At 40.6% G+C, this 16,961-nt stretch overlaps 2 protein-coding genes and 1 non-coding gene across 8 annotated transcripts in view; 1 reads left to right on the forward strand and 2 right to left on the reverse strand.

Annotated features, from left to right (window-relative positions):
* ARL13B (ADP ribosylation factor like GTPase 13B) overlaps nt 1-3,950 on the reverse strand; it is a 71,444-nt gene extending 67,494 nt beyond the window's left edge. For 4 of the 6 annotated variants that reach the window (XM_050778982.1, XM_050778980.1, XM_050778979.1 and 1 more), the window contains exon 1: nt 3,607-3,944. In XM_050778982.1, the coding sequence (XP_050634939.1) occupies nt 3,607-3,665 (59 nt within the window). In that variant the 5' untranslated portion in view covers nt 3,666-3,944. Of the gene's footprint in view, nt 1-3,606 lie in introns of all 6 variants that reach the window. The other 2 variants (XM_050778984.1, XM_050778983.1) reach the window with 2 other exon arrangements.
* A 3,028-nt stretch (nt 3,951-6,978) lies between these two features.
* On the reverse strand, nt 6,979-7,085 carry LOC126949401 (U6 spliceosomal RNA). Its single transcript, XR_007723707.1, has one exon. It is a non-coding gene; the product is annotated as a U6 spliceosomal RNA (small nuclear RNA).
* Nucleotides 7,086-10,031: 2,946 nt separating this feature from the next.
* The window catches only part of PROS1 (protein S), a 101,507-nt gene continuing 94,577 nt past the window's right edge, over nt 10,032-16,961 (forward strand). Inside the window, exon 1 of the mRNA XM_050778975.1 lies at nt 10,032-10,442. Coding sequence (XP_050634932.1) covers nt 10,367-10,442 — 76 coding nt within the window. The 5' untranslated portion in view covers nt 10,032-10,366. The remainder of the gene's footprint in view (nt 10,443-16,961) is intronic.

Below are 16,961 nucleotides of genomic sequence, written 5' to 3' on the forward strand. Positions count from 1 at the left end.
TTTTCTTAACATTTCCTTTCCTCTAACTTTAAGATAACAATAAATTATACATATAATATAAAAAATCTGTGGTAACTGACTATTCACGTTATCAGTAAGGTTTCTAGTCAACAGGAGGCTATTAGTAATTAAGTTTTTGGGAAGTCAAAAGTTATACGTGGATTTCTGACTGTGCTGGCAAGGCCGGGTTCAGTGCCCCTAAACCCTGTGTTGTTTAAGTGTCAATTGTACTACAGAGAAACAGTAGCTATGATAAACACTTAAAATTTCTTTTTAAAAATTCAGTAGGAAAACACACCTGCCCCAATAGAAAAAACATAACAGGAATCCAATGGACAATTGCTGAGAAAAACACAAATGTTCAAGGAAAAAAAAGCTAATCTTCCTAGTAATCAAAAACAACAACAACAACAACAACAACAACAGAAACTCAAAGCGGAAAGGTTCCCCTGTAACCTGAAGAAGATGAAAAACTGATGACTCCTGATTTTCTCAGTGAAAAAGGCACTCCAATGCCCTGTTGGTAGGAGTAGAAACGGTGTTTTATTTTATTTTTTTAATCCTTTCTGAGGAGCAATTTGGTAACATATTTTTAAAAGACAAACTTAGGAACAATAAAAGTTTCAAGAGTTTACTTCCACATTCATTGATTCATGAATGGAGCCATACCAAACTGAACCAAAATTCATGAATGGGGCCATACCAAACCCCAAATAAGTGGGGTTCGGTACTCCACTAAGGGGGATCAAGCCTTAAACTTTTATAAGATCTTGACTCCTGACCTAGACTGGTGCCTTAACACTTGATCTCCGACTCCTGCCCTGTCCTTATCACACAAATCTAATCCCTGATTCCAATGTCTGGAATAATATGCTCACTAGGAGAGGATCTAAGTGAGGAGTGGTGGGTAAATACAATGGGTACAGAATATATTAAACAGATCTGCAAAGTAATCTCAAATATAATGTATTAATAACCATCATCATCTCTTTTACAAATTCACTCCTCACATTTGTCAGGATATCTTCATAAAATATAAACATGAAGAGGAATCTTAATAAGAAATTCTACAGAAAACAAATACATAATAATCAAACAGGCAATTTCTGTTGAAAAAATAGAGAATACCATAAAAGCACAAAATTTTGTTTTTAAAATTAGCTTGCTCACCTCTCATTTATTCCAGTAAAATAAATGGAACTACTTGCTAATGTTATTTACTTAAGGATGACTATTACTAAGAAAAATCAAACTACATACAATATTTGGCAAATATTTATTCAGCCACTGTTATAAATCAGGCATTGAACAAGAGGACTTAGAAGATAGGTGTAATCCAACTTGTTTTCAAATCCTTTGACAGTTATCCAAATTGAGATGTTTACCTACGTCCTTTATATTAGACTATGATCTAGAACAGTAAGGTCCAGAAGAAATGTAATATAAGCCACATATACATTGAAATTCTCTAGTAATCTCATTTTTTAAAAAGTAAAAAAAAGGTTAATTCTAATATATTATCTAATCTAACATATGCAAAAGTTATCATTTCAACATGTAATCAAACTTTTAACAGACTGATAAGATGCTGACTTTTTTGCATAATCTTTCGAAGCGCACTATGTATTAAACATACACTTACAGCATCTCAATTCAGACTAGCCACATTTCAAACGCTCAACAGCCACATGTAGCTCGTTGTTACCCTACCGGACAGGACAAATTTAGATGGTACTTACTAAAGAAGAAAATACAAGCTGGGTTATGCCGCTAAATTTTACTAATGCTTTATTAAGAAAATTCAATTATCTGTTCTACTTGGAAATCAATACACTCTCCTTTCTCTGAACTCTGTCTTTTCTTTAAACAAATCATTCCAGAGCGTATATACACAAAAGCTGCTAAGGAAAGCAAAGACTAAGAATGATGAATTAAATTGAACACTCCTTCGAATTACACGTTTTCACTGTTCTTAGATAAAAGAACGTAAGTTATATGCCTTCAATAGAAACCAAATACATTTCTTAAAAGCAGACACAATGGAAAATGAGGCGCCAACTATTAGGAATGACCCTCAAGTCTTAGTAGATACTTTGAAATTAGACCAGAATATAATTAAAACAAAAAAATCAGAATCTATACACCTAAAACCACTCTTTGACCTTTCTTTTCTTTTTTTTTTTTTTTTTTTTTTTTTTTTTTTTTTGAGACAGGGTTGCACTGTGTCACCCAGGCAGTGGAGCGATATCGGCTCACTGCAACCTCCGCCTCCCGGGCTCAAGTGATCCTACTGACTCAGCCTCCAGAGTAGCTGGGACTACAGGTGCGCGTCACCGCGCCGTTTATTTTATTGTAGAAACGGGGTTTCGCCATATTCCCCAGGCTGGTCTCGAATCCCAGAGCTCCAAAGATCCAACAGCCTCGGCCTCCCAAAGTGCTGGGATTACAGGCGTGAGCCACCAAATCCAGCCCATCTTTGACTTACAGAGTTGATCTTACCACTTATATTTAAAACATTCAAATTCAGTTAAGAGCTAATAATCAGGACGAATCTTTAGTTTCATTTAAAGTTACTTTTTTTCCAACCTAGACATGTATTTTCCATTATAATGTGTCAGTGTAGCTTTTCAGATTCATTCTTTAAAGGACAGTTCATTCTCTTGGCAAATATACTTAAAATGTTAACAATTAAGAAAAAAAACAAAACAAAAAACTTTGCTTTATCTTATCCTTGGCCCAATTCCAGACTAGAACTATGAAAAGTCAACATTATTTATATAATAAACACGAGGTTTCTTTACAGGTTAGGCCTCAGTTTCAAAAGCATGAATTTCACTGATTATTTCCTAAGACAGCACCTGGCACAAGGTATTGTCTTAATAAATATTTGTTGAATGAATGAATATCAAGTAACAGGTGCTAATTATTAACACTTCTAGCATTGCAAAATGAAATGTTAAAAAGTGGACCCTTTCAATTAAAATGTTTTACTAGAGACCGTATGAAAATTGGAAGCTACATTACAGTTAAGAAAACACTATCCATCACTTGTTCTCATTGAATACAATACTTCTAAAGCACAGAGTATTATCACTCTCGTTTAATATTTAAGAAAGGTGGGGCCAAAATGGTTGAGTCATATAATTATTAAGTAGTGGAGCCAGATTTCAAGCCCACGTGCTCAAATACAACTGTGTGGGGGTGTGTGGAGGTGTAAGTTGGAATGGAATGTGCGCATATTATGAAAACTATATTCCATGTCCCCCTCTTTTTAAAAGAACTTCCAGTACAAAAGCTTCAGAAGAAAAACACACAACGGATAGTTCTCAATTCCACACACACACACACACACACACACACACTTTTTAACAAATTCAAACCTATTTAAAATATAACAACGATAAGCACTGTCAATCGTAACGTAAAGTGGACCAGACAGAAACGCTACATCCTCCAATCTCTCCCTCCCGGGACACCCTGGGAATGAAAGCATCCCTTGCGGCCTGGGACAGACTCTTGCAGGCGCGGGGAACAGGCGGCGCCCCGCCCCTGGGGCGCAGCCATCCCCAACCCCTAGGATCGCCGGGACAGCTGGCTCCAGCCTACCTGACGGGCTCCCGCCACCGCTTGAACCAACCGCAGCAACTGGCCATCAGACTGAACATCCCGGGTCGCTCCTCCCGCCACTTCCCATCCGAGCCCGGAGCGGACACCGGCACCCCGCTCTTCCCCGGGGGTCTCCGCCACTCCGAGACGCCCCTAAAGTGGATAAGTCGGAAGGAAAAGCCGGGAGGGAGGTCAAGGCGGCCAGTCAGAGCACTAAGCCCTGCTAACAGCGCCGGTCCGCGACGACTGCTCTCTTAGCCAAAAAACAGCCTGGCCAAAGACGCAGATACACCGTAGACGAGTTAGCGGGACCCGGCTGAAGAAAAGCCCCGCGTCGACGTGCTGACGTTACTTCGAGGCGCGTAAGGCGTTCCCCAGGAAACGCCCGTACTGCACTCCTCCAATCATCGGTTGAGGTCCTGCGGTGGAGGCCTCTGAGTGGCTGAAGAGTCCTGGCTACCCGCCCCTGCGGGAGACCAGGAAAGGTGAAAGGGGAGTACTCTAGAAGAAGGAGGCGGAGCTCGAGGTAGCTAGTTCTCGTAACTAGGCAACCGGAGCGTCCGGAGATAAGCTGGAGGATCCAGGACAAATCTCCAGAAAGGCCTATCTTTATACCTATACAAAATGTGTTGCCAATCCATGGTGCTGTTCCTTTTCTTTCTCCAGTGTCCCCAACTGAGATTCAGAGATCTCAGGTCTTGTACATGGGTTTTCTCTTTTTCTTTCTTTTTCTTTTTCTCTTTTTTTTTATTTTTTGTTTGTTTGTTTGTTTTTGCGCAGGGATGGGAACCCTCCAGGATTCTGGCCAACTTAGGCAGCATAACTACAGGAACAACACACTGGGGCAATTCTTATAAGTTAAAGACAAGGGGGAAATTCGCTTGCTAAATTTTCTCAATAGGTCAGATAAGAGTGAAGCCTTAATCTCTAAAATATTTATCACTGTTACATATGTGAAATGGAATTGTATGATATTTGTTGTAGGGGGGACTGTGATTACAAAAGAAAAATGCATTTGTTGTAGAAAATGTGAAAAATACTAAAAAGAAACAAGATGAAGAAAATGAGATCTCACAGGACCTCTCAAAGATAACCATTTGGGGCCAGCGCGGTGGCTCACTCCTGTAATCCCAGCACCTTGGGAGGCCGAGGCGGGCGGATTACGAGACCAGGCGATCCAGACCATCCTGGCTAACACGATGAAACTCCGTATCTACTAAAAATACAAAAAAAAAAAAAAAAAAAAGAAAGAAAGAAAAATTAGCCGGGTGTGGTGGCACGCGCCTGTAGTCCCACTACGCGGGAGGCTGAAGCAGGGGAATCGCTTGAACCCGGGAGGCGGAGGTTGCAGTGAGATGAGATCTCGCCACTGCACTCCAGCCTGGGCAACAGAGCGAGACTCCATCTCAACAATAAATAAATAAATAAATAAATAAATAACCATTTGATGTATGTTTGTTTCGGGATTTTTAGGTACATAAATTGCTGGCTATTTGATTTCTGCAAGATGAAGATTGTTATCTCTTGACTATTTTGTAATGGTTTATTTTTTAAAGAGGTATGTAATATTTGCATTTCTTTTATATTCTTTGGAGAATAAGAAATGACAAGGAAATTTCTGTAGGGAAAAAAAATTATGCACAATATGTAGGGATCTGTGTGTCCATTTTCTACTTAAATAAATATTATCAAATCCTGATAAAAGGATAGAAGGCACTGAGAATCCCAGTGTATTCATGGGGAATATAATGATTTGAAACTAAGATAGATATAGATTTTAAATTACTCTCTGTCCTTTACTAACTCATGTAACTTTGTTTTGTTTTGTTCTGTTTTTGAGACAGAGTCTCCCTCTGTCACCCGGGCAGGGGTGCAGTGGCATGATCTCCACTCATTGCAACCTCTGCCTCCTGGGGTCAAGTGATCCTCCCGCCTCAGCCTCCCAAGTAGCTGGGACTACAGATGTGTGCCATCATGCCCAGCTGATTTTTGTATTTTTTTGTAGAAATGGGGTTTCATCATGCTGCCCAGGCTGGTCTCGAACTCCTGGCCTCAAATGATGCACCTGCCTCAAAGTGCTGGGATTACAGGCATGAGCCATGGCACCCAGCCTCATGTAATTTTAATTCAAATTTATATACATCTCATACAGCTTGCTGTCTCCAAAATACTGTGCCTTATGGGGAACAAAGGGGGTGATACCTTTTCTTCTCATCTTAATAGTCACAGCCAACACTCATATAACAAAAAGATAGAATAGCAAGAGAAAAGCATAACAAATTTATTTAATCCAAGTTTTATGTGACATGGGAGCCTTGCAAATGGAGATGCAAAGATACGGGGAAAACTACCCATTTTTACACTTGGGTTCGATGAGGAATGAAAAGCCATGTAGAACTCTTATTGGTCAAAAAGGATATGCCCTAATAAGAAGAGACTATGTGAAGAAACTCAGCAAGTCCTGTCTGTTCAGATTCCTCTCGACCTAACTGTTCAGCATTGCTTCTTCCAAGGCCTGGGTTAGGACCAGCTTTCTAGAATGGGAGTCTTAAGACGTACTATCAAACAATGCAGGTCAAAGAATTTATTTATGGGCAGGTCTTTCACGGAAAGGAAGAAGGTTAGAGTAATATTTTGGGGTTTGTGGCTGGCTTTGGGGAAAGGGGGTTGTGGTTTCTGTAACTGCACCTGGAAAAAGAGGAATTATAGTTTCTATGGCTTGCTTAGGGGGAGAATGAGGTGCAAGAGATGGGGAACAGAAAGTTAGAGACAGAAACTTTGCTTCCAAGGCCTTTATTTTGGGATAACTTTTTCTGAGCTCCAACAACCCTATCTATAACATGGAAATTAAAATACCTACTTTGCCAGGTTGCTAAGATGGTGAAATGAGAGAAATGAAGCTTAAGTGTAATTTCCGACAAATAATAGATAGCAGATTTTAAAGTTGGTGTCACCTGTCCCATAAACACTTATGGTATGTTTCCTGCTACCTCCAAATATCCATGGTGGGAGATAGGAGAGCAGGACAGGATGAGACTGCAATGCTCCCTTAACTCCAAGCCAATTTAGGACTGTTTCTGCTGACTCTACTTTCATGACTCGCTTTCTTAAACTAGTGTCTTGCAAACCCTAAAGTTATATTGTTTGTATTCACTCTTTGATCCATTTACTATGATTGGGTTTCTGTCCCATCTAACTACTGAAAACGTATTTTTTGATATAATTTATATCTTCCTAATTACCAAATCAGCTCTCTTTTCTATTATTTAATATATACAATATAGTTAACTTTTCTAAAACTGTTTCCTGTCTTGGTCTTTCACAGTTATGCACTGCACTGCCCTACCCTGGTTCTCTTCTTCATTTTTTAAATTTAGTATGGACCGCTTCATGAATTTGCATCTCATCCTTGCGCAGGGGCCATGCTAATCTTCTCTGTATTGTTCCAATTGTAGTACACGTGCTGCCGAAGTGAGCACTACCCCTGGTTCTCTTCTGAGCTCCCTGGCCATTCCTCCTCTGGCTTTCTGTATGTAACCTCTAAGATAGGACCTTTTCCCTCTGCTTTTCTTTTTTAAAACATGTTCTCTTGTGGAAATTGATTATTACTTCTGTGACTGAAGGGTCTTGCAATGTGTATGTTTCTTGAGCATTTTTGGAACCATACTCAGTACTGTTTTTTACAAATATATATTCAACACCAGTTTTGCAGTAAATTCTCATTTGTCTTCATCCAGAGTTTCTTAGAAACTACCATTTTAAACAAAATAACATATAATAAAACCAATTTTACCATAGACAAATTGATATAAACCAGAATTAAGTTCCTATGGTACATTTCTGGTCACAAAAACATCACCAAACTTCAAAATAAAGATGAAAACCCTAGCAATAGTAAACGTTGAAATAAATGTGAGCTATACATACATTTAAGAAAGATTAATGACAACTAAGATAATTATTTGTCCACTTATTCCAGTTCAGGGACATAGGTGGCATCTCAGGGTAAAAGGTGAGGACTAGCCCTCGACAGGACACCATTCTATCACAGGGTGCTCTCATACACGCCCACACTCAGACTGGGACGGGTTATACATACCAATTCACCTAACATGCACATCTTTCAGATGTGGGAGGAAGCTGGAGCACCTGGAGAAAACCCATGCAGACGTGGGGAGAACATGCATACTCCATACACACAGTCTCCTGGGCCAGTAATTCATTTTATTTTTCTCAGCCATGTCATAATGAAACAATACTATTAAAGCACCTGCTCTACTTCTTGCCTTCCCCAGTTCTGCTAGTGATAACATTACCGAGCATTCCTGGTGCCAACATGCAGTCCCTTAGCAAAGCTGACTCTTAGTTTTTGAATATCTTAAGTGGTTTTGTAGCCATAAGTGCTGCTCACCATGTCTAGTTCTCTTTCCTTACAGGTACATGAAATAACAGATATTCCCACCCTCTTCAAGTCAGGCATACCTCATGCCTTGCTTTGTCTAATGAAATGGAAGTGGTATGTCACTTCTTGGTAAAACTATTTAAGAGCTGGGGCACAATTCTCAATGTTCTCTCTTTTCTTGCAATGGTAATTGTAGAAGACTATGTTGACTTTGAGAGACTGTAAAATCAAAGCAGTATGAATTGCTGAGTTAACACATGGAAGATAGTTACCTGGAAAGTCATGCAGACTTGTAGTAGACTTCCAATGAGCAAGAAATAAACACTTGTTATCTAAAACACTAATTTTCTGGCTTTTTAGTGTGTAATCTGGTTTATTCTGAATGATGAAAAGAGTTATGCTGCTATGATTCTAGTTAACATTGTCATTTCAGGATAATTGTTGACATTTTGGCATAAATATTCCCAGGCACACATTGTTGAATTAAACTGAATGAAATGTTTACGTACCAGTCGCTGTTCTAAGCACTAATAATATAGTTGTGAACAAAACCGTTAAAAATTCCTGCCCTAATGAATCTTACATTCTACTGGTGAAGACAGATGAAGTGGATAATAAATATAAATAATAAGTAAATTAGACACTATGTTGGTAGAAGATGATATGGAGAAGTGTAAAACTGGATAAAATGATGGGATTAAGATTATGAATGAGATTAGATTAAAAGTTAAATTTTGGACAACTTTTAATTGTATATTAAGGTCTGTATCAAAACCAAAGTTTGGCTAAATGAGATTACCAAGTGTCAATTCATATTGAGCTAAAGCCAGATATCACTTTCACAAAGTTCACTTCTGAGATTAATTAAAAACCCAGAATTTTATCCAAAGACATATTATCAAATTGTATATTAATAGATTCCAGATGGTTTTACAAAGTTTGACATTATAATGCAGGACACATAATTTTCAGTGCTGATAATTATTACTAGCAGTGTGATGAAATTTGTGGAGTTAAAAAGATATTCAGGCCTGGAGAAGTGGCTCACCCCTATAATCACAAAGCTTTAGGAGGCCAAGGCAAGAGGACTACTTGAGGTCAGGAGTTCCAGACCAGCCTGGGCAACACAGCAAGATACCATCTCTACCAAAAAAAAAAAAAAAAAAAAAAAAAAAAATTAGCCTGGCAGAGTGGTGTGTGACTGTAGTCCTAGGTACTCAGGAGACTGAGGCAGGAGGATTGTTTGCGCCCAGAAGTTTGAGGCTGCAGTGAGCTATGATTACACCACTGCACTCCAGTCTGGGCAACCCAGTGAGACCCTGTCTCACATAAATAAATAAATAAGGCCAGGTGCGGTGGTTCACGCCTGTAATCCCAGCACTTTGGGAGGCCGAGGCAGGTGGATCCCTTGTGGTCAGGAGTTCAGAACCAGCCTGGCCAACATGGTGAAACTCTGTCTCTACTAAAAATACAAAAAAACTAGCCAGGCATGGTGGCGGTTGCCTGTAATCCCAGTTACTCAGGAGGCTGAGACCGGAGAATGACTTGAACCCGGGAGGTGGAGGTTGCAGTGATCCGAAATTGCGCCACTGCACTGCATCCTGGGCGACAGAGTGAGACTCTGTCTCAAAAAAAAAAAAAAAAAATTTAAATTAATAAATAGGTAGATGTATATATATTCACTTTCAACTGAAGTCTTTAGAGGAGCAAGATTTTTTTTAAGGCAGATTATTCTAATATTCCCTTCTTTTCTTCATATTCTTTATAATTTTTGTATGCCTGTATGGCATACAAGACCAAAAAAAACATATGATCAAAATGACCCCATTTACTTCTACTATCACCATAGCTCTTCCTAAAGTCCTCATTGAGTTCCAGGTTTTGGTTAATATTTTCAGGGACAAGTCAGTGTCTCACTATTTCTCCTTTTGAACCTAGCGATCCTGTCCTCTTGAACCCTGGAAGTTCTCTTGACCAGTCAGAGAACTGCGTTCCCCACCCCTTCCCCTTCGGAAACTTCACACTGTGGAGGAAAGGAACGAAAAGCAGCAACTAGGGGGCTGGTGAGGAAGGATGTCTCGGCAGTGTTTACTAGGCCTCCAACACTAGAGCCCATCCCCCAGCTCCGAAAAGCTTCCTGGAAATGTCCTTGTTATCACTTCCCCTCTCGGGCTGGGGGCTGGGAGCGGGCGGTCCCCTCCGCCCCCGGCTGTTCCGCCGAGGCTCGCTGGGTCGCAGGCGCCGCCGCGCAGCACTGCTCAGACCGAGGCGCACAAGCTCGCAGCTCCGCGGCGCCCAGCGCTCCGGTCCCCGCCGCGACGCGCCACCGTCCCCGCCCGCGCCTCCGCGCGCTTCGAAATGAGGGTCCTGGGTGGGCGCTGCGGGGCGCTGCTGGCGTATCTCCTCCTAGTGCTTCCCGTCTCAGAGGCAAACTGTGAGTAATCAGTAGCGTCTCTTCTCCCTTCCCTAGCATTGTCGACTGAACTACGTGCCCTGGTTAGTAGGATTTTCTTCTCTAGAACTGCAGCCTCCTAGAAAGTTTCCAGTAAGTACCGACAGACACCCAGCGCATGAAACAGCCGTGGATAGAGCAAACAGTGTAATGGTGGGGCAGGATCACTATCTGCACAGTTGCGAGAATGTATTGCCTACAGTACAGATGTAAGAACCTAGTTGACACTAAGTATCAATGGAGGGATGAGAACACCTGCCCGTTTCCCTTCAAAGCTGAAGTTCCCAGTCAGGATGAGCAGATTCTAGTATATGAGTAGGGAAGAAAAGGTAACACACTGTGTTTTCCCTTTGTCCAGGCGCCTGCCCCCAACCTGCACCGGTCTCCTGAAACCTACCTCCCTTTTGCAATTTCTGGACTTTGAGCTTGGTTTGCTTGTCTCATATTAACGACCTGTTTTAGGATGACTGAGGGTTTGTATAGCAGTAGGTATATGTCACTTTCTAACCCTGAAATCAAAAGGACCGTTAAATACTGTATTCTATTTCTCAGATCGTTTGTACTGAGGATTTTTTAACACTATGTGCCACTGATCTGAGGTGGTGGCATGAATTCTTTATCTTTGTGTTTCAGGTTCTTTACGTCTTTATGCCCGGGTTCAAGACAGGATATTAAGTTTTCTCTGAAAAATATATAACGAATAGCAAGGCAATTAGTACCTTTTAGTGGTCAGTTAATTTGTTTTCTAAAGTTGTAAGCGTGTTTGTTGAATAAAAATGCCTTTTTATTTGTTTGAGAGGGACTGCTCTGCTGCCCAGGCTGGAGGGCAGTGACTCCATCTCCACTCACTGCAACCTCCGCCTCCGGGTTCAAGTGATACTCATGCCTCAGCCTCCAGAGCAGCTGGGATTACAGGTGCCTGCCTGAACACCCAGCTAATTTTTTTTTTTTTTTTTTTTTTTTTTTTTTTGTATTTTTACTAGAGACGGGGTTTCACCATGTTGGCCAGGCTGGTCTCAAACTCCTGACCTCAGGTGATCCACCCGCCTCGGCCTCCCAAAATCCTGGGATTACAGGCATGAGCCACCACGCCTGGCCAAAAATGCCTTCTTGTTTTATGTTTTATTTTTAGGGATTGGAACGGGAGTGAGAACTCTAAATTACAAATAACTTTTAGGAGCCTAGAGCCCCAAAGTAAACTTTTCGAAGATGGAAATTTCTAGAGAATTATATATCAATTTGCTAACATTCCACTAGTTTCTATTAGTCATCAGGATGAATGCAGTACTTTAAAAATCTAACTTGGGACTAAAACATTATTTTTTGAACTTACACTAAAGAGCTACAACTGCAAAACTTCAGCATTCAAACCCCTATCATTAAGCCAATTTGTAACTCCAGGTGCTTATTACCTATATAGTTCATTAGGACAATTAAATATTTGCTTCCTAGCTAGTGTTTTGGAGAGGAGAAAGGCAAAGTAGCTTGCCACACTTAACTCCTTGTCATCATAGAAATTTGCTAGGCCTTTTCTTTTTGTAGAGATTGTTACATTTTGACTGAATCTAGGCAGAGGTAAAAATTATATGGGTTTGTGTGTGTGTATTATATAGAAACATATGGAGAATTACACTTGTTATATATATAAACACTGATAGAGCAGACAAATTAATTCTTCAAGTATATCACATAAAGAATAATTGGCCCCATAATGCCTTCAGTTAAAAAGTTTTTGATTGCTTAATTGGATTAAAAGTCATCTGTGGTTTACTAAAGAGGAAATTTAGATATAGATGTGATGTTTTTAATCCATATGATTTAATTTTACTTTATTTTTACTTATTTACTTGTATTTTGAGACGGTCTGGCTCTGTCACTAAGTCTGGAGTGCAGTGGCATGATCACAGCTCACTGCAACCTCCCCCTCCCGGGCTCATGGGATCCTCCCAGCTCAGCCTCCTGAGTAGCTGGAACAACAGGCATCTGGCACCATGCCCAGCTAATTTGTGTGTGTGTCTGTGTGTATTTTTTTTTTTTTTGGTAGAGTTGGTGTTTTGCCATGTTGCCTAGCCTGGTCTTGAACTCCTGAGTTCAAGCGGCCTGCCTACTTTGGCTGGCCAAAGTGCTGAGATTACAGGTGAGAGTCACCGCGCCCAGCCTCTAAATGATTTTAAATTTGAGATATAATTAGAGTTATAAATATTTTATTTGTAATTCATTGTGTAGTCCCTTACTTAGAATTATTTATTTATTTATTTAGAGATGGAGTCTCACCCTGTTGCCCAGGCTGGAGTGCAGGAGTGCAGTGGTATGATCCCAGCTCACTGCAACCTCCACGTCCTGGGTAGCTGGTATTACAGGCATCCTCCCACCTCAGCCTCCCAAGTAGCTGGTATTATAGGCATGTACCACCACACCCAGCGAATTTTTGTATTTTTTGTAGAGACAGGGTTTCACCATGTTGGCCAAGCTGGTCTTGAACTCCTGACCTCCAGTGATGATCTTGAACTCCTGACCTCCAGTGATCCTGCTGCCTTGGCCTCCCAAAGTGCTGGGATTACAGGTGTGAGCCACCACACCCAGCCTATAATTCATTGTTTAGGCCATAGAAAGCTATGGACCGTTAAAAAAAATATTTTTGTGATTAAAAAAGTCTCGCTATCTTGCCCAGACTGGAGTGCAGTGACTATTCACAGGTACTACAGCTTTGAACTCCTGACCTCAAGCAATCCTCCAATCAGCCTCCTGAGTATCTGGGACTATAGGTATGCACCACCATGGCTGGCTTATAGTTGTGATTTAAAGAAAAACATTTACAAATCATAGTTTTATTTTAGGAATAGTTATTAGAAATAATCTAATTCAACTTATTTGTTTAAAAATAAAAAAAGAAATTGTTCAGAGATATTAACTAATTTTCCAGACTACATATAATATATATACATACATATATGTATCAGAGAGAGGGATGAGAATCTCTCTATTTAACATATATACTGTCACCCAGTCATGGGTGCTCACGCCTGTAATCCCAGCACTTTGGGAGACTGAGGAGGAAGGATCGCATGAAGCCAGGAGTTCAAGACCAGCCTGAGCAACATAGTGAGACCCTGTCTCTACAAAAGACATTACAAAAAAAAAAATTAGCCGGATGTGTTGGTACACACTTGTAGGCCCAGCTCCTCAGGGGTCTAAGGTGGGAGGGTCACTTCAGCCCAGGAGGTTGAGGTTGCAGTGAGCATGATTATGCCACTGCGCTCCAGCCTGGGTGATAGAGTGAGATCCTGTCTCCAAAAATAATGAAAATAAAATAGATACTGTCTACATATTTTAATCATTTCCCACTTAAGGCATGTGGTGAGGGGAAATAGGAGAAAGAGGATGTCCCTTTGGCCTTATCTAGACTGCCACCCTGGGTGAGTGCAGGCTACTCTAGACACTACTGACTCATATTTTCCCCCTCTTTTGTACCCTTTTCTTTCCTTCTCTAACTATTCCGTTTACTATGTACGAAGCCTTGTCTTTTCTTAAATTATCTTCACTAAAAAGTCCAAAATGTTGCGCTGATGGAGAGATTTTATCAAGGTTAGATTATAGTTGGAGTTTGTGCTGGAAGAGTTAGAAACAATTTCTAACGTACAGCAATACAACATCAAACCCTATGCCATATTCTCCTACTATTAATTCGATGCTAAGAAACAATAGGCCTTTTCTGTTCACCAAGTTTATATCTTTGCAGCTTGAGGGATCTATATACATACTTAAACCTTCAAAATATTATGCCTGATAATACAGTATTCTTTGCCTATAAGCAACAGTAATGAACTCTGGCTAACTAAAGGAAAGAAAAAAGGAAAAGGAAAAAGAGTGGAAGGAAGGAAGGAGCAGTTGAATAATTTATTGGAAGGCTACTGAATGGCTAGCTGAACAACCAGGCCTACAGAAGCCAGGAATGTGAACATTTAGGTGATCTATACAGTGGGAACTCATGTGACAGTACTTTAGGAGCTGCCAATCAGATGACTCAATTCTGTCTTCCAGTCCTGTGTGTCTCTGTGAACAGTTCCAATTCCTAGGAGACCCTGATCATTTTGGCTTAGCCTGGCACTGGAGTCCTGTGATTGACAGCTCACTAGAATTGCATAGAGTGATGGAAGAACAGTTCCCACAAAAGAATGGATGCTGGGAAGGACACAGAAATAAGAAAAGTCTACATATTCTAATTATTGGCTGTCTAACATATACACTTGCCCTTCTTTCCATACACACCATTTGAAAATATTTATCTAATATAATGCAAATGACTACTGCAGAGAAAGAACCCTTCCCTCGATTGGTTCCAGGCACCACATCCAGAGAGGAAGGCTTGAGGCTCCCATTTCCTAGGTATCATCAAGTGATGACCATGATTCCTGTATTTCTGTGCTAAGATTTATGGGTAAAATGATACATTATAGTGTACCAATACATCTTATATGCAAAAAAAAAAAAAAAAAAAAAAATAAAGAAAACAAAAGCAAAAAAAACCAAAAATGTAGGCAAGGCAATGCAGGTAATGGATTTAGGGCTTGCCTGTCTCCCGTTGGTTGCAAGCATGAGCTGGTATTTATGACTGTTTCCCTATCCATTTCGTAGCTCTCTTGCCCTCAGGATGCAAGGGCCTCGTGTTTGTGTTTGCTCAATAAGATGAACCATAGCATAATCAGGAAGAATCTGAGCCCTTATTGTCCCTACCTGTGGGTGGTCCATCCATTGTTTCTTTTCCTATATCACCTGTGGACAGTAGTCATCCTGGAGGGGTTTCACACCTAACCCTGATTAGTGTCTGGCAACAACACTATTTTGCCTGGATTATTGTCTTCCTTTTAACATAATCCTCTTATTATTGTTTTTGTTTGTTTGTTTGTTGGTTGTTTTTTTTTGGGTTTTTTTTTTTTTTTTTTTTTTTTTCCCAGCAGGTAAAGAGCTTCAAATGGCAACACAGCAGTCTTAGCTTGTAATTCAGTGGAAAATATGTTAGGTTCCCTAGTGAATGTATTCCTTGGAGACCATTCTTGGTTTCCAAATTTGTAGGTGAGCAGAATGCAGTTGTGAGGACAGAATGTAAAAAATTTGAGATTAGGTAACTGTATTAGTCTCCTAGGACTGCCATAATAAAATACCACAAAGTGGGTGGTTTAAACAACAGAAAGTTATGGTCTCAGGATTTTGAAGTCTAGAAGTCCAAAATCAAGGTATCAGGAAGGTTGGTTTTTTCTGAGGGCTGTGAGAGGAGAATATGTTTCATGCTTTCTGCTAGCTCCTGGTAACCTCAGATGTTCCTTGGCTCTTGGGTGGCATTATTCCTGTGTCTTCACATCGTTTTCCCTCTGTACATGTCTGTCTCTGTGCCCACATTTCCCCTTTTTATAAGGGCACAAGCCTCACTGGATTAAGGCCTACCCTAATGACCTCATCTTAATTTGATCATCTGCAAAGACCCTATTTCATAATAAAGTCATATTTACAGGTACGAGGGGATTAGGACTTCAGCATCTTTTGGGGTCAGCCCATAACAGTCATTAAACATCATATCATGACAAGTACTTCTTTCCTTTTTCTTTTTATTCCTGATCTGTGTATTTCGGCTTTAGTAAAATAGCGCTGTATTTTATTTTATTTTAAGCCAGTCAAATTTGCCAGTTGGGGGTTACTGATACTAATATTAAGAAGCTCTGATAACTCAGTACTATTGGACCAACCTACAATCTTTTTTTTTTTTTTTTTTTTTGAGACAGGGCCTCATTCTGTTGCATGGGCTGGACGAGTGCAGTAGCACAATCATGTCACACTGTAGCCTTGACCTCCCGGGTTCAAGTGATCCTCCCACCTCAGCCGCCCAAATAGCTGGGACTATAGATGCATGCCATTACCAGCTAATGTTCTTTTTGATTTTTTTTTTTTTTTTTTGAGACGGAGTCTCGCTCTGTCGCCCAGGCTGGAGTGCAGTGGCCGGATCTCAGCTCACTGCAAGCTCCAAGCTCCGCCTTCCGGGTTTACGCCATTCTCCTGCCTCAGCCTCCCGAGTAGCTGGGACTACAGGTGCCCGCCACCTCGCCCGGCTAGGTTTTTGTATTTTTTTTTTTTTTTAGTAGAGACAGGGTTTCACCGGGTTAGCCAGGATGGTCTCGATCTCCTGACCTCGTGATCCGCCCATCTCGGCCTCCCAAAGTGCTGGGATTATAGGCTTGAGTCACTGCGCCCGGCCCTTTTTGATTTTTAATAGAGATGAGATATTGCTATGTTTCCCAGGCTGATCTTGAACTACTGGACTCAAGGGATTCTCTGGCCTCAGCTTTCCAAAGTGCTGGGATTACAGGCGTGAGCCACTATGCCCAGATAGCACTATATTTTAATGATTGCTGGTACAGAGAACATACCACATTTTTAAAAACCATATTTTGAAAGATAGTGTTGTCTTACAACAACAAAGATAGTTGTAGTGTTGTCTTACAACAACAA

The sequence above is a fragment of the Macaca thibetana genome, chromosome 2 (genome assembly GCF_024542745.1).
Source record: "Macaca thibetana thibetana isolate TM-01 chromosome 2, ASM2454274v1, whole genome shotgun sequence".
Classification (NCBI taxonomy): Eukaryota; Metazoa; Chordata; class Mammalia; order Primates; family Cercopithecidae; genus Macaca; species Macaca thibetana.